Source organism: Pavona decussata, unplaced genomic scaffold, assembly GCF_977016875.1.
Source record: "Pavona decussata unplaced genomic scaffold, jaPavDecu1.1 SCAFFOLD_232, whole genome shotgun sequence".
Taxonomy (NCBI): Eukaryota; Metazoa; Cnidaria; class Anthozoa; order Scleractinia; family Agariciidae; genus Pavona; species Pavona decussata.
Window position 1 is genome coordinate 121,993 of NW_028145637.1, and position 24,019 is coordinate 146,011.

At 38.2% G+C, this 24,019-nt stretch overlaps 1 protein-coding gene and 2 pseudogenes across 1 annotated transcript in view; all 3 read left to right on the forward strand.

Moving 5' to 3' along the window:
* The first annotated feature begins 2,155 nt into the window (after positions 1-2,155).
* Positions 2,156-24,019, forward strand: part of LOC146458596 (uncharacterized) — a 47,385-nt gene continuing 25,521 nt past the window's right edge. Inside the window, exons 1-6 of the mRNA XM_085090460.1 lie at positions 2,156-2,441; positions 3,774-3,819; positions 4,109-4,172; positions 5,058-5,177; positions 6,468-6,630; positions 13,099-13,292. Of these exons, the coding sequence (XP_084946586.1) occupies positions 5,099-5,177; positions 6,468-6,630; positions 13,099-13,292 (436 nt within the window). The 5' untranslated portion in view covers positions 2,156-2,441; positions 3,774-3,819; positions 4,109-4,172; positions 5,058-5,098. The remainder of the gene's footprint in view (positions 2,442-3,773; positions 3,820-4,108; positions 4,173-5,057; positions 5,178-6,467; positions 6,631-13,098; positions 13,293-24,019) is intronic.
* On the forward strand, positions 15,012-15,814 carry LOC146458597 (uncharacterized; annotated as a pseudogene).
* Positions 20,637-21,762, forward strand: LOC146458598 (uncharacterized; annotated as a pseudogene).

Genomic DNA, 24,019 nt, shown 5'->3' on the forward strand with positions numbered 1-24,019 from the left:
CAAAGCCTTCCCATGGTGCCTTGCATTTCGCACTCGCTAAAAAGCAAGTTACCTGATTCTCGTTCCCAGGCTTTTTCCCTTGTAAATTGGAAGCCCCATTTTACAAGGGTAAAACCCTAGCAACGAGGATGCAGATTGTCCGGTTGGAGGAGGCAGGTGCAAAGGAGGGAAGGACAAAATATCGACTCAGGATCCATGGACCACTTATAAAAGGGTCTCAATGTTGTAACAGGGGCTTTGGGGGCATTTTACCTCTGTGGCCAAGCGAGAGGTGCCCTGCTACCTACCGGGATCTTTTATATCAAGTGGACCAGATCTTCTTCACAGGAACATAGCGTTTATTGCAGATCTTGACTCATCCTCTTACAGGCAGAACTCAAAAGCTTTTACTGCAGAACATTTGTCATATAAGACCCGTAGCCAATAGCATTTCGACAACTCAATTTCACTTCCGTAGGCTTAAAAGAAATTACTTTTCGCTCTTTTACAAAACTGAAGCTAATTCCTTATTTGAAAGAACAGCAGGTGGGCAGCACCTATGTTTTTTACTTGACGGTTACAAAGGCTCCGATATTTCCTAAACTGAGTGAAATCTACTTTTACTGAAAAATGTCCCGTGACAATGTGGGGATATATAGCTTTGACGGCTGACGGGTAAATTTTATGCTGTTTGACGTACGCCTACGCCTAAGATGTTTCCTTTGAGGTCTATAACGAGAAGTGATGGCGTCATATGACGTCAGGAAACTACGTCATGATTACAGACGATGGCAAGAAGACCCACCGCTAGTTTGAAAGGGATAATGATGGCTTCTAGTTTGTTGGATTAATATTAATACATTCTCAAGCACAAAGGCGGTTATTTTATTATGAGATATTCATTAGTACCATTGGAACTAGAAATTTCGCGAACTGTAATTTGAATATTAATTCGTACGACATCTATGATTTTGCTAAATTTTATAGTCTGCGATTCGTTTTCTTAAATTCGGAATCGTTTTGAAACAGACAGCTGTTTTTAAAAGGAAGTATTTAATATTTAAACAGGTTGGAATCTGTTTAATTCTGAGGATGAAGACTAAAATTTTTGTATCGCACCATAAATTTAAGTATATTAATTACATCCATTTTGAAATCACTGGTGATCCTTGGAATCTGATTGGTCCAAAATGGTGCAATTTATTCCCAAATTGCACCATTTTTTGCTCTAAATTGCATCCTTTCTTTAGCCCATCAAAATGGAAATGAAGTAACACAAATAGAATATTAATATTGACAATGATACTCTGTGATTTCAAAATGGATGTAATTAAGTGGTAATTGAACTTCGTGTCGTGCAATTTTGGTCTGAAATCATACTTGTGATTTCAAATCAAACTCGCGCTGCGCGCTCGTTTGATTTTGAAATCACGCGTATGATTTCAGACCAAATTGCACTCCACTCAGTTCAATTACCAATATTAATCACCATTGCAAACTCGTTCTGAGTATGGGCCAGTGACCGACTCGTTATTTCTTGCTTCAAAATGCTTATTCAATGAACTCAAATATTCAAAGTAACTTGTATAACTCAAATCTTCAACTATCGCATTGTTTTGATAGATAAGCAGATTCTCAATAGTTAAATGATGATAAACATATATTAACACATGATGGAAATTGATATTACGATCACAGGACTGAAATTGTGGAAATTAACTGTTTTCGTATAACAGTAACGTTAAACTAAAATGCTTTACTCTCCATTTAAAGCAAAACTATACGGGAAAGAAAAAACTTAAGGTTTGAAAAAAATAGCAGAATAAAAACATTTCTTTTTAGATCAAAAAAAGAAAAAACTTGACGCCAACTGAACCCCAAGTAATTTGTTGAAACTAATATGTACGGCAATTATAAAAAATGATTAATATTTTAACTGATTCTCGCACTTAAAGGGTTAACAACCACAAACATAAATACCGATAAATTAATAACTAAACACAAATTAGTCACTGGTTTGCATGATCAACAAAACGTATGTCTAAGATAACTTCACGTACGCCATAAATATACTTTTCTGCGTTTTCAGTTTAAACATGTCAATGCAGGAAGGCAAAATGTCATAGATTAGAAATGATGTATACAACATGCTAGCGGCTGTTATTTTTCTGGAGTTAAAAAAGTGAAAAAAGGGTCTCTTGCCATTTTAATCCTGGTATTTGTAAATTGTAAACGGTATCATTCATGAAGTAAACTTATCCCACAAATTGGATAACCTTACTTTAAAAGTCGAGTAAACATTTCGTGAGATGAATTAATGCGTTCCTTGGAGTTCCCTTGTCGAAGATATTAAAAAACAACAGCTGCACAGGGCTTTACTCTCTGTGTTTGCGGTTGGTGTTGCTTACGCTGGTTATCGATATCAACTTCTAAAAAGGAGAAAATTAGTCGCTATTATTCAAGTAAGTTATTACATTCTAGTTTATCCTGGCATAATTTATTTGTAATTGGTTTATTCGATTCGATTCATTCCGTTTATTGACTCTTTGTAAAGCGGGAAAATATAACGAAATTATCAACTCAAGAACTTCTGCATTGTTTCACATTTTGCTAAAATATTGCCTTTTAAGGGGACAATTTCTACCGGGGTTAAATCTAAACCTCACGAATTCGATTATTTTAACCGAGTGCAACTAAAAGTGTCTCACTTGACTTTTTAAAGTAAGCTGCTTGTTGATCTGTTATGATAAGTAAACATTGAATTTATATGTTACAGCTATAACGCAGATGTAATTTATTCCAGCATAAATATAATTCAGGGCTGGTTATTTTCCCAAAGCTGTTGTATATGCGAGCTATGCATTTTATCAAAACGAGCATAGATTAAATTATAACAGCAAGCGATATTTGTTGGTTTAGGAAGAACGTAACGAAATAAAATTTTAATGGTCTTAGTTTAAAGTAAAATTATCCTTTCTCCCGCCCTCTTTACACACGATCTAGAATTTACATTTTTCTCCTTCACATGAACATGGAAAAACTAACGACTCATTTCTGCGCTCATTTTATTCGTACGTAATGTGAGTAAAGTTATGTATGTACTATATTAATTTCAGTTCTTTTACAGTTGTAAAGTGCATGCTATTGTACTACACAGAACTAGTGCTATACAAATGTTACCTGTTATGATTGTTATCGTTAAACGTTAATACTATTATTGTTGTTCTTCCTACTATTTTTGTTATTATTGTTATTATAACTAAAATGAGAACAACTACTAAAAATGAGTTATTGAGTTAGTTGTTTAGCTCTTTAGCGTTAGCTGAGAGTGACATGACTGGCATACCAGCCAATGTTTTCACAAATTCTTAATTTATAGCACCTGATCGCGCTGAAATATTGTTAATATGTTTCAGTTGCGAACATGACTGCGATGGTCTCTCACTTCATCTTTAATTTATTGATTCTTTCGTCCGCAGTTTAAATATTTGAATTTCATATAATTATTTGCACTTTCATCACTTCTACGGGTATGTTACGAATTCCCAAAATGTCCAGCTCCCAGTCGGCACCATAGCTCAGACGGTAGAGTACTGCACGTGCACCGGTGTAGCAGAGGTCATGCAGCTGATTAAGTTGCGTACATATCTAAGTTTGTACTGTCTCTCATTCATCAATCTTCCACTTGCAGTTGAAATACATGGATTTCATAGATTACACTTTCAGGGCAAATTTAGTTGTGTTACTTTAAGTTCGGTAAACAATTGCCTCACTTGAATTGTTATCTTTTCTAGGTTCATTATTACTAGGGAAACAACTGTCTAAACTGTTGGACTTGTCGTAAGTTTGTTATGTTTATTAGTTCTTGTTGTAATATTTTATTGGTGAAGAAATTTGAGTTGTATATTATGGCTTATTAATCTACCCTGTTAATCATTTTACTAATACGTTACTTAGGAAATACTGATGGGATTTAATGGGCCCCATGCCTTGCAACATTCTTGTGCGAGTCAGTTTAGAATTATCAATAAACATTAAAAGTCAATAAATAAAATTAAGAAATAGGATCATGCTATATTTTCGGGAAAAATAATCTGAGACTGCTATTTCACTGTTGTTATTGTTTCAGGAACACTTTACGATGTAGTGTGTTACTGTCCATAATCACCATGTAGCCGGTTAGCCTTTTCTGGGTAAGTCCCATTTACTGTTGTTATATTGCACATACTGAGTTCCCTGAGTGCTACATTTCTGCATAGAAAGGAATACAAACCTGTGAAATATTGAAGAATTCAAGTCACGAATTTTCTAATCGATGACAGCTTCATTGGACGTTTTAGCATTTTTATCATTCTTTTTTTAAGGGCAATCTACTATAAACAAACAAACCAAAACAAAAAAATGTTAAACTATTCTAATTATTTTTCATACTTTCTCGACCTACTTTTTGACATGCTATACCAGAAACATCTATAAGTTAGAATTGCAAATCACAATGACAAATGATGACATACGAGAAAACACTTGAGAGTTTCTTGACTTTTACCTGAACATAATGCAAACTTTAGCCAGTTTGGTTCCCACAGCTTTTAAAAAGAATAAAGATACTGATGAAAACGTTTAACATAAATCCCAGTTGTTTGTCATTCACATGGTCTGTAAAGTTGTTCATTGTTGACTACAAAATTAATCATTTCAACGGATTCTTAATTTTCACTTCCTTGTTACTGACATTCTATGGGTTAAAATGAAGCGCACCAGATCACAGCGCGCAAATATTGGATCATAAAAGAATTCCTGTACCACTACTTTATATCATGTGTTGAAATTCAAACTTAAATGGATTCGGTCGATTATTTATTTGAATTTATTAATATATAACTGTTCCTTCCAAATCCACAAATTATTTCGTAAATCGTTGTATTGTTTTTAATGTTACATAATGGAAGGTAGTCTTCTGATCAGACGACGTTGGCATAATTAAAAAAAAAAAATGAGTAATTGAAAGTTTACTTGGTGTTGGTCAACACGCGGTTAATCATGAAGTGATGTTTCTTCGTTACCCTTTCTATCTCTAGGAATGATGGTTACATAGCAAAGATCAAGCATTTGTGCAATTATGCACTTCTACAGCGCGGAAGTGTTTTTCTTTCTATCTGTGCTGTTGTGGAATGAAATCAATGGTGCCTTTCGCCAAGGTAAGCACACAAAATGTTTCTTTAGTTTGTTAGTCGACTTTCCTTGGTACTCTTGGCGTTGTTCAAATGCCGTGGTTTTGAAAAGAATTGAGGCCTTTTGTAGTTATAAACATAGAACATTTCCTGTGTAGCAAACATGGTACAATTTAATATATTGCTCAAAAGACAGTTTACATTAAAAACGTTTCCATCGCAAAATTACGCCTAAATTTCGCCTTAATTCTTTGCTGTACTTTTCAGTGTACTTTTCCGCACTCGTAAGCGAACCGTTTGATTCGAGTCAAATGACCGAAAGCTCTTTAAATTATACCCTGCCCGAAGCAGATAACCGAGAGAAGAATCTCTCTGCAGTGAATCAGTTTTTAACGGAAACATAGCAAGCGATTCGTGCATTATACTAATAAAAATCGCCCACAGTAAATGCTAGATTGTCAAAACATGTTTCAAAGTTTTCGCTTGATTCTCACAGTTTTAGTCTACCGGAGTCCTTGTTTGTCCTCCATTGCGCAAAACATTTTTTCTGGCTTGCATAGAACAGGGTATCGGAGCCGTTCAGAAGTCGATTGTAAAGTAATCGTTTCCTGGTCAAAAACAATCTAAAATCTCCTCAGAATAGACACCCAGAGGACGAGCTCCATTAATGAAATTGATCTTAGTTACAGACAGACAACTGAAATTTAAACGGTTCCAGCAAATCTGATGGAGTCCACCATAAAAAGTTGTTTGTCTTACTGTGATGTCTGGTCTGATAGAGTTCATCGCATTTGCAAAGTTGCCTAATCATGCGAGACGTTTCGACTGAGGCATTTTTTAGTGTTCAAGAATGTTGTCAACTTCAAAATTACTGCGGGAAGAGATTCAGCAGAATGTTATATAAGCTAGGTATGTACGTCTTCAACCTATGGGCAAGCTAGGAAATAACCAACTGAGTGTGTCACACAATTGTTCGCTGTTCAAATTATGTATAAAATTACCTTATTCAGATTCTCTCCTTTAACAGGGCTCAGGAGGACTAAACCGCTTACGTATTTATAAACGTTTTTAAGTGTATTCACACTCCGATGCGAATTTTTTAGCATAACCAAAAAGCTGTATAATACTATTTCCCAAATAGAATGCACACGATCTGGGGTGAACTTTTGTACAATTCTCTCGCAACAAGACCACCTTATTGCTTGTGGTGATGATTAATTCTTTTCGTTAAAGTGCCTTTTTAACTTGTTTACATGCTTGTTCATGTGTTGGTAATATTAGTTTGGTACTGATTTTAAGTACTTTTCCTTTTTATAGAATGTGGTGCAGTAGTAAACAATTCGCTAACAAGTCCTGGGTATCCAAAAAAATACGCACACAGGATGGACTGTACCTATCGGGTTCCAATTCCAAAAGGCACAACGCTGATAGTTACCTTTGAAGACTTTGACGTGGGTTTCGTGTACCGTGGAGAATGCTGGTAAATACAAAGATAACGATTACCATTATATTGGTTACACAGTATTCATGACGAATTTACTTTCTCACGATATCTTTAACCCTATTTATTATATGGCCGTGTCTCAAAAGGACTGGAAACGATCAAATTCAAGAACCTGATCGGCTAAAATTGATTTTGACGGCGGTCTAGATTTTCCCATCTAGACCGGCATCTAGACCGATTTAATGTAACATTTGTCCTCAAAAAGTTACAAACAAAAGAAGAAGAAAAAATTGGCTTGTTCCTGTTAATACAGTACTAAATGGAACAACCAGTAGCCCTGAACTTGGAAGCAGGTAAAGACAATGAGCAAACGTCGAAATTGAGAAGTTTTTGCAAGCGCAAAAATCCAAAAACTCTCAATACAAGACTAAGAGCGACTTAAACGCAAGAAAGAAATTTTGTGAGTCAATGAAAGAATCTAGAGCAATTGAAAACATACCTGCCAACGAGCTCGACCTTCCTTTGTCTGAATTTTTATCTCCGCTCGTAAACAAAATGGCACCGAGTACGAACTGTGTACATCAAGCGGCTTCCAGCGAAGTTTTCAACGCCACTTGCGTGAAAAAGGAAGTCTGATCAACAAAAACAAAAACAAATGAAGATGCTCAGTTGAATTTTACAAAGCGTTTCGAAGCCATCGTTCCGAAGCCATGTTAGATCCAGATGCTCCTTTTTATCTCGCCGTAAATCACCTACGAAAACCAAGTGACGAAGTAGGGTATCTGGATAGGCCCCTCGGAAAGAATGAAATTGGCAAGTTCCTCAAAAACGCCTTTGCTTCAGCCAAACTCGATGAAACAAACAAGAAGGTTTCTAATCACTCCGTTAGGAAGACCAGTGTTGGACGACTCCTCGAAGCAGAGGTTCAGACAAATTTCGTTGCACAGCTAAGCGGTCATAAAAATTTGAAAAGCCTCGACAGCTAGCATTCAGCATCTCTCAAGCGACAGCGAGAAATGTCTACTGTCCTGAATCGTGGACCAGATACATCCGCTCAGTTCGAAGAAAACCAAGTCAGTGCCTCCACTACAACTAAGCAAAATGTCTTCACAGTCCAACAAATCCAACCTCAAGCAATTTTTGAAGGCTGCACACTGTTTAACATTAACGTTTTCCGTGGTGATCAGTCAAAGATCGCAAGGCTGAATGAGAACTTATCGCCGAGCGATCGCGGCACAGACAGGCATTAAAATTTGTTGCACTTTTGGTCGCATTTTAGAAAATTTTCGTTAAGCCTGTAGGAAAACAACGGTTATTTTGTCTTCATTCATTGACGAAGTTTGTACAAAGCTGTACTTTGAACAGTTACTTTTGTCCCGTTTGGACTGGAGACTAGTGACAGAAGTAAGCCAGCTAAATGCTTGAGCCCGCGCAGGGGAACAATACACTTTTTTCCTTTTGATTTCCTGTTTGGCCATATAATAAACATCTTATTAACCGAGCTAGGTCGGTCTGTAAGGGAGAATCTTGACCTCGGTCGCTGGTACAGACCTCACTGCGTTCGGTCCTCGGTCAAGATTCTCCCATACAGACCTCTCGCTCGGTTAATAAGAACTAAGTATAGACCGCTTTTTCCTTGTCTTCTGGGGCGGGGACGGATTTCGAGCCCCCTTAACGTCGCAAGTGTAAGGGCTATAACAATAAGGCTTGGAGGCTAGAAAGTACGTCCAAAGATGTTTCCATCAAATAGAAGAAAGATCCTCGCAGTTAGTACGCAACTTAAGCAGTTGCGAAAAGAAAGCCTGAAAAAATTTCAGGCTTGAACGGGATTCGAACCCATGACTCCTGTGATGCCGGTGCATTGCTCTACCAACTGAGCTATCAAGCCAACTGGGAGCTGGTCAGAGGTCATGGGTTCGAATCCCGTCCAAGCCTGAAATTTTTTCAGGCTTTCTTTTCGCAACTGCTTAAGTTGCGTACTAACTGCGAGGATCTTTCTTCTATTTGATCTTTCATCCGCAGTTCAAAATAGATGTTTCATATATTTACTTTCATTAAAGATGTTTCCTTTAAGATCCAAAGCAGAAAGTAATGACGTCACATGAAGTGACGTCACGATTACAAAGTGGCGGCCATCTTGGATTTCTGTATTTCTCCAAAACTTCTGGAAAGCTCCAAAATTGAACGAAAAGTAATTAAATTCAATAAAGAAACACTACTTTGAAAAAAAAAACATAAAAGTTACAGTGAGAACAGTAATTTTTCTTCATTTTAAAAAAAAGGATTTTCAATTTTTCTGAAAAACTGTGTCAAAAGTTGGTTACTCTAACCAATCACATAAAAATCTTCCCAGATATATTTCTGAAAAAGTACTGAAGTTTAATGCTGTTTGCTCTAATATTAAAAAAAGTTATTCAGGTCCAAAGTCGCTGCGGGAAGAATCCTATCTTTTAAGTTTTCTTGTGTTGTTTTTGTCTTCGACAATTTCGTGGCGTTGTTATTAATCCTGCATGTCTGCATTTCGCCAAAGTATTACCGATACAAGAAGGCCGGCATTTCGTCATTAACTACCGCGAAAGAAACATCCCTTGACGTACCATGCACCTTCTAAGTCCAAGTGTCAATACTTTCGCAGTTCTTGTGAGAGGGGATTGTTACATAACGTAATTAGGGTAGATATCATAACCCAAAAGGGTAAGGGTGCAAATGAAACATGAGATCCGTTGTGAGGAGCCCACCCAGAAAAGTAATAAGGAACTTAAGCAACAGCGACGGCGACGGCAACGACAACGCCGAAAAACAATAGGTTTCAATGAGCAAAAACAATCGCTCTGCGCGTGCGTTTAAAATTGTGGTACATTTCTTTGCCGTCTTCTACAAAACAACAACGTGAAATGACCAAATTCAAGGTTTCGTGGAGAACTTGAACACACGACGGTAAATTTCTCGTTCTCTTTCTTAATTCGAACGCCACTCCTATCAGTTTGGTTTCTGGTTAGTTTGCGATTTTTGTAGAAGTTGAACGAGTTGAAATAATCGTGAATTAGCACAAATGAAATAAAAGTTATATTTTCAAGTGACGTTTTCGCTGACGTTGCCATAGTCGCTGCTTAAGTCCCCTAATAAAAATACAGAACAAATAGGTGAGGATAAACTAAGTCTGATAAAAATAAGTATATATATTTAATAAAAACTATATGTCCTGTGGCATAGACAGTCACGGGCAAAGGACCAAGAGCAAACCATATGGCCATCAAAGATGGAATTTGCAAGGGACATGTTCTTATTTAACCAAAAAGACTTTAAGGAGGCCAAGAAAAACGACAAGGAATGGCTAAGTTACATATACAGTTTTCCTCAGCCTTATAGCACGATTAAAATACGAAACTTTAAAAGTACTTGTTTTACAAGCTGGAACTGTGAGATAACGATTACTTAAATAGCCACGACAGGTACGGCGGTTAAGCGCTGAACTTACGTAATAAGTCCATATCAATATATGTCCATATTAACCCTTTAAATGCCAGGTGTGCGGTATTTTTTTCAATGACTTTGGCAATAAATAGTCTGAGCCCCTTAATTTCTCCATAAATGGAGATGAAATAAAAATATCTGCGGTCTTAAGAAACTGTGGGCTCAGGCTAAATTGTCACGTGATGCAAGTGACGGTTGTTGATTGTTTCGAGCGAGTGCACGAGCACGAATGTGGTAAAATCATCGCTTTATAAGTGTTTTTCGAGCCATTTTCCTCTGCACAAACCCCCATTCTGGCATCATCAAGCTGGAATGTGGGTAGAGGCAATCCTCTGAAAGAAAACAGATTTGAGAGGTGATTTCATGCTGACTGAGTCGCCAAACATGCTGTGTAGCAGACATGGAGGCCCACGAGTGAAGTTGCCTCTCTGGCCGTTTTGTGGATGGATTCCAGGACCTGCCAAGGCAATTTGGGCGAGTTTGGAGTAGTAAAATATTCAATGGATTCGAAATTTTGCTGGTGGTACTGGCTGAATTACCCAGAATTCATTTCGGGCGTAAACGAGGCAACGTGAGATACGCAATACTGGGTCTGATAAAATGGCTGAAGTATAGCCCTCGGAAAGCGTTGAGAGGAAAACTTCCAGTCAGATACCCAGGTCTGACCTTGAAGTTTTGCTGTAAATATAGACTTTTCATTTTGGAACAAATTATTTGGATTAAAAATTGACGATAAATAAGTGTAATTTTTGATGTTATTGTTTGGCCGAACAATTGGCATTTAGGACTTTGTTGCCACACGAACGGTGATATGCAGCGAAAATCGGGAGGCGTAGTCGGTTTGCTGGGTTTGATGATGGAAATATACATCAGCTGGTGTCACTCACACATTATCATGACGTTGTAGCTTAAGTTAAACAAGGAGCAATTCATAGAAGCAAGAACGGTGTTTTCGTCACATATATGTGTTGTTGGGATGAAAAGGGTTAATTTAGCCATTAGAGCTTGATTGAATAAAAAAAGTTATTTAATTTCTCTAGCATAATCTGAAGATAACACGTAAAATTTTAGCAGGTACGATTTTGTGTAACGCTAATCAGAAGAAGGCTAATGAAGAGATTGCGGCTTCAAGACCTTGTTACTTCACTTGCTCTCTTTTTCGTTGAAGATAAGAGACCTACAATTCCATTCCGACTTAGGATTTCCTTAAAACCTTACGCACTTTTAGACGAAAATACTCAAGTATACTCTACCTCTGACCAAATTGATAGATTTAAGACCTGTTTGAGACTAACCATTTACCCTTTTGAGAGGCACATACCTAAATAGAACTTAGCTTGTATCACCGGGGAGAACGCCGATCCTAAGGGCTACTCACACATTTCCTCCTGAAATAAATTTTACGCTTCAACTGAAAACGAAAAAACATGACAAAGGGGGTACTCTGGTCAAAGAGTATCGACTCCACTGAGTGTCGATCTACTACAATTCGCTTTCGTTTTACATCATTAGTGTGCAAATACAAATACCAATTGTCGTGCGATGATAGACATTTTTACCATATCTGAATTTATTTTTTCATGCGTGTTGAACTCAAATTGTAGCTCTTAAAGGAACCTACTCACAACACACTTAGAAGACTTCTTTCCTTTGGAATTTGCGACAAGGAACCCTTTGATTCTTATGGCAGTAAAACTATACAATCAATCGTTTATTACAGCGTTTTATTTTATTTGATATCAGATGTACCAAGATGCAATTTATATTTAGCCTCAGAAATTTGCTGATTTTTGCCCTTTCGTTGGCTGTTCGATATGACCTTCCGTTGAAAAGATAGTGACAATCTTTTTCAATTGCTGCAAGTCGGTTGAGAAACTTCAAGTATAGTTCCTATTTGACATAAAAAGGAAGAGGATTTGAATCTTGAATCTGGCCTTGTTGTTAGCTGTTCCATATGTCCTTCAGTTGAAAAGATTAAGTAGTAATCTTGTTAATCACTGGGAATTGAACTTGAAACTTCAAGTAGCTCCTATTGAAAAAAAAAAGTTCCTAGTGACAGAAAAAAAGTAGGTTTTGAAAACAGCATAAGCTCGTAATCCACACCTACTGCGAGGAAAAACAATGATGTTGGTTCATTTAATCACATTTTCCTCCCAGATTTGGGTAGAAATTGCATGAATACTACGAAATTTTTGTAGGGATTGCTTCGAATTTGTCTCTGGGAGAAACCACTGGTGGCTTCTTCGCAAAAAATCTTCTTGTTTACTCCGGATAAATTCCTCGAGTACTTTTCTTGCTCATGTTTTCCAAAGAAGTGTGAATTGGATGTATGTTTATCCTTTCGGAAGAGACGTCGACCAAGCAGATTTTTGTACAACCACTGAGTTTAATAACAATTAAGTTTTGTGTTTTACGTTGTCAAACTACAAAGGGGAAAAAAAGAGAGATATAAACGTTACAATATTTTACAGATACAGCTAACTACAGGAATTGGAAAAGGTACAAGAAAATCACTAAAACTACTTACAATTCTGGTTGCCTTCTCTTCTGACTTGATGAAGCGAGGCACCCACCCATTTATCCTTTAAAAAAATATGCGTGATATGTAAGACACGTATCTTTTAACACGCATTTATTAGTCCTTTTACAAAGTCCCAACTTTTACGTCAAAAATATGTGCATTATGCAAAACAAAGTGTAAAACTTAAACTAGAGCTAAAACAAGACAACTGTGCAATAAATTTTCTTCGATTACCAGAGATCCAGTGCAAAAAAGGCTGGCACTTTAATATTCTTTTGTTTGCATTCAAATTAGCCTGAATAACCTCGTTCTTGAGTTCAAAAATCAAAAGAATATTTCACCGTGGCAAGTGAGGCTAATTTGAATGCAGACAAAAGAATATTAAAATGTCAGACTTTTTTTTGCATCAGGTCTATTAACTACAACATTTCTAGGGAGCCCTTAAATTCAACAACTAAACCTGTTACAATGTGATTCCTCAAGCAGAGCACAAATATGCTTCTTTGCAGGTGGGCCTATTTGAAGATTACTAATGATACAAACCTGGCGTCCGTAAGGCACTGTGGTAAGAAGACTGGGAAGAAGGTTGAAGTGACTGGAGACTATGCAGTCATAACATTCCACTCAGACATTAATTATGATAGGAAAGGATTTCGGATACTGTTCCACATCAAGGACAGCAGATCAAATTGGAAAACAATAGGTATTGTTTTAAATCAAATTTACATATAAAACATCTGGGCATGAAAATAGCTCAATTAAAACATCAGGGAGCGTCAAAATCTTCGGTGACTTGCAATGCCTCATCTCGCATAATTAAACCTTCGATCAAAGAAAAGCACAACAAAACAAAAGCTGTATGCACAGTGTCTGTATTCACTTTCACAAACAAAGGTACACTGTCGCTTGGTTTCTTGTATAACGAAATGGCAAAGCACATATCTTCCACTTTTTGCAACAGCTGAGATTTCGTTATGTTTGTCGGTTTTATTCTGAAAACATTATTTCGTGGCGCGTAAATGCTTGATCCTGCAAAGTTCTATTAAGATGTCATTATAGGTGTTATTGTTCAATTAGCTTTATTTAGACACAACAATTCCTTCATCCTATAACAACCAGCAACATCCACCCACACATTAATTTCATAACTGGCTTGCTCTTCCCGCGGGAGTTTCACAGTCAACCGATGCACGGCCATACCCACAAGGAAATGTGCTGGATAGCCTGGGTTTTATTTTGAATGCAAGTACAAGCATCTACGACAACATTATAACTATCAACCAATTATTATCATCAATTTACGAATACAAATACAGTTTATTCAGTGAGAGATAGCCTGTTGCAACATAAAGCTGTGTTGCAACGGAGTAAAAACATGAAACGGAAAGTAGTAAACGTGCCCGCCTTGCACAAGAGTGTAAGTTCTATCACGAATGCCATTCTCTGATTGGCTACGCTACTCGCTACCATTCTGTGATAGATAGTGAGTAGCGGTTTTCAGCAAAATGGCGGCCGCCTAGCCGCGTTTTCGAAGTGTCTGCGATGAGCATATAGATAATTTACTTGTTTAGCAACTAGTAGATTTATACTAAAGCAACTAAATTATTTGCTCTCGATTTCTATGCGTGGTAGTTGATGAGGGCGCAGCCCTGGTGTCCAAATGCAGTGAAATAAAAACACGTGCCGAGTGCCGAGTGCATTGTTGAGCTATATAACTGAGCGGGAATTTTTGAATTTAACACGTTACTAGATAAGTGGTTAAGAAGCATGAGCCCCAGGCAAATGCTTCTCGCACTTCTCGAGTGTTTTTAAAGTGCTCATATAACTCAACAATACACGAGGAACAAGTTTTTCTCTTTTATAAAATATTAACAAACAATCTAGTATCTAGTATGTAAATTAGTGAGATCTTTGTGTTTTTTTTATGTGATCTTATTTAATTTTAACTATTGTAATGTGCTGGGGATCCTATATTCAGAAACCTGCGCAGTATAAATACATAAATTATGAAGGCAGTCAGTGTCAACATCTGGATCAGATATGAAGTAAAAAACACCCAAGGAGCTAGGCGGAAACCCGTGGCTAGCCCTGCGTCTAAATTTACAATAAAATCATGTGATAAACAAAGAAAATCAATTAAAAATTTAAAATTTAAAAATCTTAAAATGATTTATGCTTAATCTAGCTATTAGGTGGATGCAACGAGAGTTGTAATATTATTATTATTATTATTATTATTATTATTATTATTATTGTTGTTGTTATTATTATTATTATTATTATTATTATTATTATTATTATTATTATTATTATTAGAAAAAAAGGTCCCACACTTCGGTCAAATTCACCATGGAGGTGGAAAAGAACGGCAAGCTACCTTTCGTTGGCACCGAGCTACTCAACCATACACCGCGGATTGAAACCAAGGTTTATGTGAAACCAACAAACACAGGTCTAATATTACACTATCAAAGCCATGTAGACAATCGCTACAAACGGAGCTTACTGACAACAATGCTTGATCGCGCACACCGATTATCTTCCTCCTGGGTCTATTTCTCTGAAGAGTGTGATCGGCTAAAGAACGTTTTCGCACACCTTAAATACCCTGAACGCTTGATAAATTCGACGATTAACACCTTCCTACACTCAAGAATAGTTGACCAACAGCCCCCACAGACGCCGAAAGAACCAAGGGCCATTGTTCGTGTAGTCATACCGTTCAAAGACCAGGAATCGGCAAATTATGTTAAAAAAGAACTTAAGGATCTCAGCATAAAGGTGCAGACAACTGTCCAGCCAGTATTCGTTAGCCGCAAAATTGAGTAAGATTTAAAAGTACGCGAAACCAAGCCACAGATCGTCAACCAACAACGCGTCGTTTATCATTTTCAATGTGACCTGTGTGATGCGGGTTTTGTAGGCTATACGCGCGGACACTTACACACACGTGTGGATGGACATAAACAAAAAGCATCTTCAGTGTATAAACACTACCACGAACAGCATGGCAAAGTCCCGAAAGACCTACTGAGGCGTTTTAGCATTCGGAAAAGGTGTAGAAATAAGTTCGATTGTTTGGTTAACGAAATTCTTTTCATCAGAGACCTAAAACCCACTCTGAACGTGCAAAACGACTCTATTCGCGCAAAAGTGTTTATTTAATTAGCCTTAAACACTATATGCTAATTTATTGTTACACCTTGACGCAGACTCTGTAATTTTTTATTTCTCCTTGACAATGGCGTCATGAAGACAACGAAACGTCGAAAAATCAATTACCAAATCTTTATTATTATTATTATTATTATTATTATTATTATTATTATTATTATTATCATGATGATGATGATGATAATGATGATGATGATGATGATGCAGTAGTATAAAACGTATTGAAGGTTATTGAAATAGCTACTTACGACAAGCGGCGTAATCCATGTTGCCAAAAGGAACGTTATCCTTTCCAAATAAAACTACATCAACAAAATCACTTGTTTGGGTACAATTTTAATCAATCAACATCGATTCTCTTATTACATCAACAAGCCTTTTTTTTCTATTGGCTCAATTAACCTGAAGGAAAATAAAACCTTACTCGTTCCATCTCAGAACTTGCTGAAAGCAAAAGAAAAATTAAGTTTGAGAAATTTGAACCACTTCTCCCCTTTGTACTTGGAGGCATATTCACCTTATAGAGCGAGTCGTCATTACAGCTGCTGAACATGCCACCGAGAATTTCGTCATTTCCGTGTGATCATCACCGTCCACACCGAACATCAATGTCTTCAGTCCATCTTTCAGGAGAACCTCGCCTCAGCAACCAAGCAGCTTTAAAAAATGATGCTTTTCCTGCAGCGTTACAACTTCACTATGCATACAGGAATTTAGTTCGTCACAGAGAACCCATGCCTGAACGAAGCCAACACCTCCAACGATCTTGAGACCTAGGTTTTCCGCACACATCTTGCTCACCTGGACCCGACCACATCAATCCACATGGATACAACCCTTGAACAACTACGCAAAGCTAAAGCATCGTGCCAAAAAATGCAATTGCTAGAATACCACATCAACCAGAATGGCCGCCCACGAAAGCACAACTTCTTGACCCACTCCAACCATTCTGGCATTTTCGAGAAGAATTCAGTGTCTGCAAAGATCTCCTCCTCAAGTCAACTCTTGCCATTGTCACCACCTCTCTCATGCCAAGCATGCTAGATAAAATAGAGGCGCCGAACATTGCCTTCCTTTCGCTAGAGATGCTGTCTGCTGGCCACACACGGCCAATGACACAGAAGTATTTTGCCAGTCATGTTCCACCTGTGCTCAGTATGGAAAGCTCTGAAGTCACCACGGAGCCCTTGGTATCAAACCCCACACCGACCCGGCCTTGGTAGTTCATAACACAAGATATTTTTGTGCTCGAACGCAAACAGTACCTGGTCACAGTAGACAACTATTAATAATGATTTTTTATGAGTTAGACCCGTTGGACAACACCGTGTCAACCACCATTGTCAATCTCACCAAAGCCCACCTCGCCCACTATACACACCGGCAGTCACATCCTTCTTCTTAACCGTGCCAAGCTACGTCCAGCAGCACCTCCTCAGAGTATCCTTCGGAAGCAAAAGCACTGCCACTACAACACACAGCCCACTCTGTGGGAAGCAACAGTGATTCCAGACCACTCCACTGTTCACCAAACGGAACAGCTATCAGCATTAGAGCCCACCTCAAGCTGAAAATCACACCACTCAACCTGTGCCCATCCCTGAACCAACACCACAAGAGCACCAAACCAACTCCAGTTCGTCTTAAGCTCGCTCAATGACCTCCGGTGCAGCCTAAACAACAAGATGATCCACAAACCAAAGAAAGTTGAGGACTTTAGTCTTTATTAAAAGGCCTGATGACCTGGCACATAAGCTAGCATAAGTTATTTTTAAGGACAAATCCTTTATTTCCTTTATCATTCTTTTGTTTTTTTGAGGAGCATTAGATTCACTCCTCATGCTTCATTATTTGAGGCTCAACTTTCATAACCTTTGTGTATGAATTTAATATATAATATGGCTGGCTCCGTGAGGGTAAGATGAGTCAAATCCTGCGCTGTGGTTGGCTACCCAAGCGGGCAAGATTTATTATATGGCTACAATAGTACGCGCGCTCTGATTGGCTGCTGAGCGGGCAAGATTTTCTTGTAATGACCGGGCATTATGAAACTTTTTCTCGGCGCGACGGCTCTTTTGACTTGTGAGTAAAAGCTACGAGCGCGTGGGCGAAAACGACAAAAAATATGGGCAGAGTAAAACTTTTTTTTTAATAACTGAAAGAAAAACTAGCATACAGATACTTCTTTAGTATGAGCGACGAAGAAAGCCATAGCGAGAGCGAGTTTTATTAATCGAAGGCCGCAGAACAGGCCAAAAGAGAGCAAAAAAACATGAGCAAAGTTGTCACTCACGAAGACGAAAATTTCGGTAACAGTCAAGAGGAATAACAAAAGTTTGTTCAAGAACAGAAAAGTGAAAATACTGTGAAAGAAAGGTCAAGTTTAACCGTTTTCTTGGCGAGATAACCAAGACAAATGTTCAGATTTTGGACTTACCACCGGAAGAACTTGACCACCTCCGGCTCCTGGGAAAGTTCTTTATATACGTAAGGAAAACCAATGGCGAGGAATACGAGCCAAGTACTTTGACGGAACTGCAGAGAGGTATCCAGAGATTTATGTCTGATTCCGTTATGTTATTGAGAGCGACGACGAAGATTAATATCCATCGCGAGTGTCATTGAAATCACGGCAAGTTAATTCTCCCCACGTGTTCAAAATTCAATCACAAACTGGGCCCATCTTTGCCTTAGCTTTTAAAATTTTTAAGGGTCAAACACTTGTAAACACAGGTCAGTATGTTTTTTTGAAATTAAAGTGAGACAAAAATTGTCTCATTATCAAAGGGACTGTGTCTTGTGGTATCGATCGCATCGCCAGTTTCATTTCGGTTCTGTGAACACGACCTCGAATGACCTCTTGCGCGCGCAAGCGGATGTGGAAAATTACTTCTGGTGGTTTTATTGTATTCTTTTTAAGAACAGCGCTAAATAGGCCATATAAGAAATAACTTATTAACCTCGTCCGTTCGGTCATTACAGAGTAGTTAATTTTTGGGGATTCTGGCTCATTCATATTTTTTCCACAAAAAACTCCCCCAAAACCCCCACAAAAAATTCCCCCGAACTCCACACAAAAAAAAACCCCCAAAACCCCAACAATAAAATCATCCTCAAAAAAGCAAAAAAAAATCCCGTAAAACCCCCACAAAAAAAATCATCCTCAAACACGCACAAAAACATCGTCAAAGAACTCACCCTCAACAAGCATAAAAATCCTCAAGCTCATTCAAAAAAAAATTTCAAAAAAAAAATATATATAAAAAATCGGTTTATATTAAAGAGAAAAAAAATTAAACGGAACTTTCCCTCGGCTTACGCGTCCGGTTAATGAAAAAAAATTCAAAGGGACTTACACTCGGCTTAAGCGTCCGGTTAATGATAAAAAAATTCAAAGAGACTTCCTCGGCTCGCAAGCCGTATTTTCAGAGGCTGTCTCTGAAAATTATTTTCTTTCACATTTGAACTCAACATCATCAATCACAATTTTTCCATTTTTCACCGCGTTTGAAATTGTCACAGAGCACAACTTCGTTCCATTCATCGCTTCCTTTCCTGTGGCAAATTCGAATCGCTGCACAGGGCTTGAGAACACATAAGGCTTTTTTAACCTTTTTGTCTTTTTCTGAATAAAGACCAAGCGCTTGTCCCAACTCATTTTTCGTGAAAATTACGTTGTTTTTTATCTGCTTCTTTTTCACCATTTCAACAACCGAAGAACGAGCAGGTTGCAAAATGATTTCATCGCTTTGTTTGATTTATTCAATGAAATCATTTTTTGTCTCTCTGGCGAGAAACAAATCAAAGAGGCCTTTTCCTCTCAATTTCAGTTTCAAATCGAGAAAATCGTTTTCCATTTTAAATAACAACATTTTCAGAGGCAATTTCTGAAAACTTCCTTTCTTGTGGCGAATTCAAATATTGCCTCAAGGCTTTCGAGGAAGTCAAAAGTAAAAACTTCCGGTGCTAAGCGACGAAAAATAGTATCAAGGGTTTTGTTCGATTAAATCATGTTAAAACCACTTGATTGGTCATCCTTTGAAAGGAAAACTCCCTTCTTCTTCTATAAAACAGCAGTGAACGCATTTTCACATCAATTTTAGAGTGACTGATGTGGAAATGTCTTGGGATTACACTTGTGGTAGTGAATTGCTTGGCGTTGCAACAAATTTAACTATCTCTAAAGAACAAGAAGCAATACTGAAGGAATATATTAACTACCACGATGAAATGAAAACATTTCTCGAAACCTGCCTTGATAAAGGACAAAAAGAAGATGAAATTGCGGCAAGTGTTCACTTCAAAGAAAACAAACCAAGTAAACCGAAAGCGAGTCTTGGAAACTTGTTTGGGCACAGAAGTCGGAGACACCATTAAAGTGCGGAAGAAATGCATGAATTTCTGAAATCAAGAATCATAAATCAGCAACGTCAAGAAGCAGAGACCGCTTTAAACTCTTCTGTTAACCAAAGCTGGGAAGAAATTTCACTTCAAATAGAAAAACACATACTCTTTGGTAAACATAAAAAAAAATCAAGCTCTTGTTGCGGACATCAATCTTGGCCTACTCTTGGAAAGTGGATCACAAATTTATCAAAGGGAAAAAATTATCAAGTGTGTGACTGGAGCTTTTGACAAGTGGATTACAAATAACACAGACATTTCTGTTCGTCATGCAAGAAGACTTAGAGCTTTGGCAAAGGCTTTACAACCCTTTCCACGCTTGAAAAAACTTGATTTGACAACAACAGAAGTGTGCAACAAACTCTCAAATATTCTCAAAGTTCTTGAGATTCCTGAGTTTCAAGCCTTTTGGTCACAAACAACTTGAAAATGTTTTTTTATCGTTGCCAAGAAAACAATGTCTTGTCTATTTGTCGGGTTCGTCGAAGAACAGATCTATGCAAACTACACTGGCTTTCTTCCCCAGTTACACAAGCGCTACATTGATGACGTAGTTGGGGTTGCTCAGTGCACTCACCTGGAGTTGGAGCAGTTCATCGATTACGTCTGCAATTTTCATCCAGCTCTCCAGTTCACATTTACCATTAGTGAACTGGAGCTGCCGTTTCTTGACATCAAGTTGTCTATTAACGGCAGTGGGATACAAACGTCGGTATACTACAAGGAGACTGACACACATAACTATCTCCACCACACATCATTCCACCCACAACAGTGCAAACAGGCAATCCCTTACAGCCAGTTTCTCCGTCTCCGACGGATCTGTTCTAATGACGACGACTTAAATAACAAAGCGGAGGAAATGAGAACCTTTTTCTCAAAACGGGGCTATCCGGAGCAGCGCCTGAACGACGATCTACAGAGGCTCGCGACCATCTCGCGGGACGCAGCTCTAAACCCAACACGCCTTGGCGAAACTACTGACAGCAGAGTGCCTCTAGTATTGACCTAACATCCTTTCAACACTGGAATCAGAAAGACCTTGTTGGACAATTTTAACATCTTGTCAACGGATCCTGAAACATGTGGAATCTTCCCTGAGCCGCCCCTCGTCTCATATCGTCGTGACAGAAATCTCAGAGATATTCTCGTACATTTCACTGATAGCCCTACAACGCTCTCTGCTGCTGGATCCATTCCCTGCCGTCGTCCCCGTTGTCCGAAATGCCAGTACATAACATCTCAGATTGTTCTACGTGGACCCAAAAGCGCACACACCATCCGCGAATTCCACTCAGTCTGAGAATGTTGTGTATTGTATCACTTGCCGCCGTTGTACCAGCATGTACATCAGAGAGACTGGAGGGCGCGTACGGGAACGCTTCAGTGAGCACCTGCGCAGTATTCGCAATCGAACTCCTGGGCTTCCCGTAGCTGAACACTTTAACTCCACCTTCCACGATATCATGGTCTGCGGCGTCAAGCAGTGCACGGGGAACAACCTCTATCGAAAGCGGCAGGAAATGAAGCTTATCTTCACGCTTGGCACACTTAGGCTAAGCAGACTTAACATTAATTTTAATTTCTTTTAATTTCTTTTAGTTTCTTTTAGTTTCTTGTATTTATTTTTATATTTATTATTATTTCTTCTTCTTGCGCGCGTATTTCACGTGCGCGCGCACGCGCTTTACAGTTACGGTTTAATTTAGGATTCCTTTACGTGCGCACTACGTTAACGGTTAGGTTTTTTGTATGGCGCAACGCGCTTTTTTCGGTACACTGATGAAGGGCTCAGTCCGAAACGTTTGTACTAATGTACTCAGTTGACACTTTATTAACGTTTTAACGTTTACTTTCATATATTTTGTATTCAAGTGTCACGCATCTACAGAGTTTCTACTCTTTTACTATTTATGTCTTAGAAACAGCGGTCATAAATGTCCGCCGTTGCCAAGAAAAAAATGCCTTAGAAACGGCGGCCATAAATGTTCGCTGTTGCCAAGAAAACAATGCCTTAGAAACTAAATAAAATGATTTTTATTTAACACGCTTGTAATGTTTATTTTTCACAAAACTAAAATTTATATATCTTTTTTGGATATGTAAATTACTCGCTTTTTTAATTTTTCTCTCGCAAAACAAACAATGGAAACCCACCCGCTCGCTTTTGAAATTCAACTCTTAACCCGTTACGTCGAGAAGGGATTCGAGTTTTCTTTGGTATTTTTTTTTAGTTTCCTCTTTCAAGGCATCAACATCAACTGGCTTCGTCGGTTCGTTTTTGACTGCCGAATCCTTCCTTTGTTTGCTTCGAAGGCGCTCTTTCATCGAAAAATATTTTTCAATCTCACGCAAAATCGAGTCAAACTCACCATCAGAAATGAAACCATCCTTCAAAGCTTTCAAAATCAATCGACTCACTGACAAATGCGACGATTCAGCGAGAGAAATAGCTTTTTCATGTTTTGTTATCTTTTTATCAAGATTTTCACTTCCAGCCATTGAAGCCGATGAGACGAGCGTCATTACCAATGCAGTCAAACTCAAAGGAACACCGACTGCAATCTCGATTCCACTCAACGAAGTTGCGACACTGCTTGACGCCAACAAGGTTGTTAAAAATACTGAAACGGATGTTATTTTCGAAGCCACTGATTTTGCTCTCTTGTATTTTTTGCTGACTTGCTTGTAATGAGAAATTTCGTCTTCGAGTTGTTTTTGACAATCACAAATCTTTTTCAATCTGAGTTGCGCACCTTCAGCGCTTTGCGCGCTTACTTCGTTCGCTTCATTGCTTTCAAGCGATGGATAAAGTTGAGGTGCACTTGGAATAATATTTTGTTCACTCATATTTTATTAGAAGATCTCAAATAATTTCAATTCCGAATCTCAGTGGCAAACCGTTAAAATCGATGACCTCACCAGTTTCTTCTTTTACTGTGATTCTCAAAGAATTGATAATTCCTCGCGAAGCGAGGTTAATAAATTTGTCGGACCAAGCCGGTCCGAGCGGAGCTAAGCCGTGCGAATTCGAGCGAAAAATATGTTTATATCTTTCGTTGAAGGTGTCCGCACTGTTGCCTAGCAACAGTGAAAAACAAAGTATGAATGACGTCAGACTGTCTGGCATCGTCTGGAGCAAAATTTGCATACATCGGGAAAGCTTGCGTGCCGAGTCAAATTTCAACTGCAATGTTCATCAAGATTCACTGGATACAGAACCATCTCTCCAGAATCTTTTCCCTTTCTTCCAGAAATCTTTTTTTGTGAAAGATTACATTGAAGAAATAACACGTTTTGTGGCACAGTAAAATAATTTTCCGTGGGAAATAAATTCATAGAACACGACAGCGCTTCACGCACGTTGTTCATTTCGTCCCGTCAGAAATAGATTTTCTACCGCAAACTAGCCTGTGGAACCTCGAAAAGACCATGCTCATAAAAATAGTTGCTATGTTCAGAAACCTTTTAATCTCCTCATTTGATGCTACAATACGAGTAAAGAGGGCTTTCCACCCAGCCCCAGCTTCGCGAGGTTTTGCGAGTCACGTATTTCTAGTTTTTTTTCCACCTGCTATTTTCCGAAACGGGCTATTTTTTGAAGAGTAAACAACTGTTTCGAAAGGACTTCCTTTGATGTCAAAACACGCCAAAACATTTGAAGGTTTTTCATTGAAAAAATTTTCGTTTTTATCAATGAGATCGCAGTTAATGATGAAGTTGTTGAACGAAAATAAACGATTGATTATTGTATTCGTTTTCAATCGATAAGAAGCCGATCCATGAAAAGACAAACCGAAAAGTGCTGTCAAATCTCGATCAAAGTTGATTTTTTTCTTTTGTGGATTT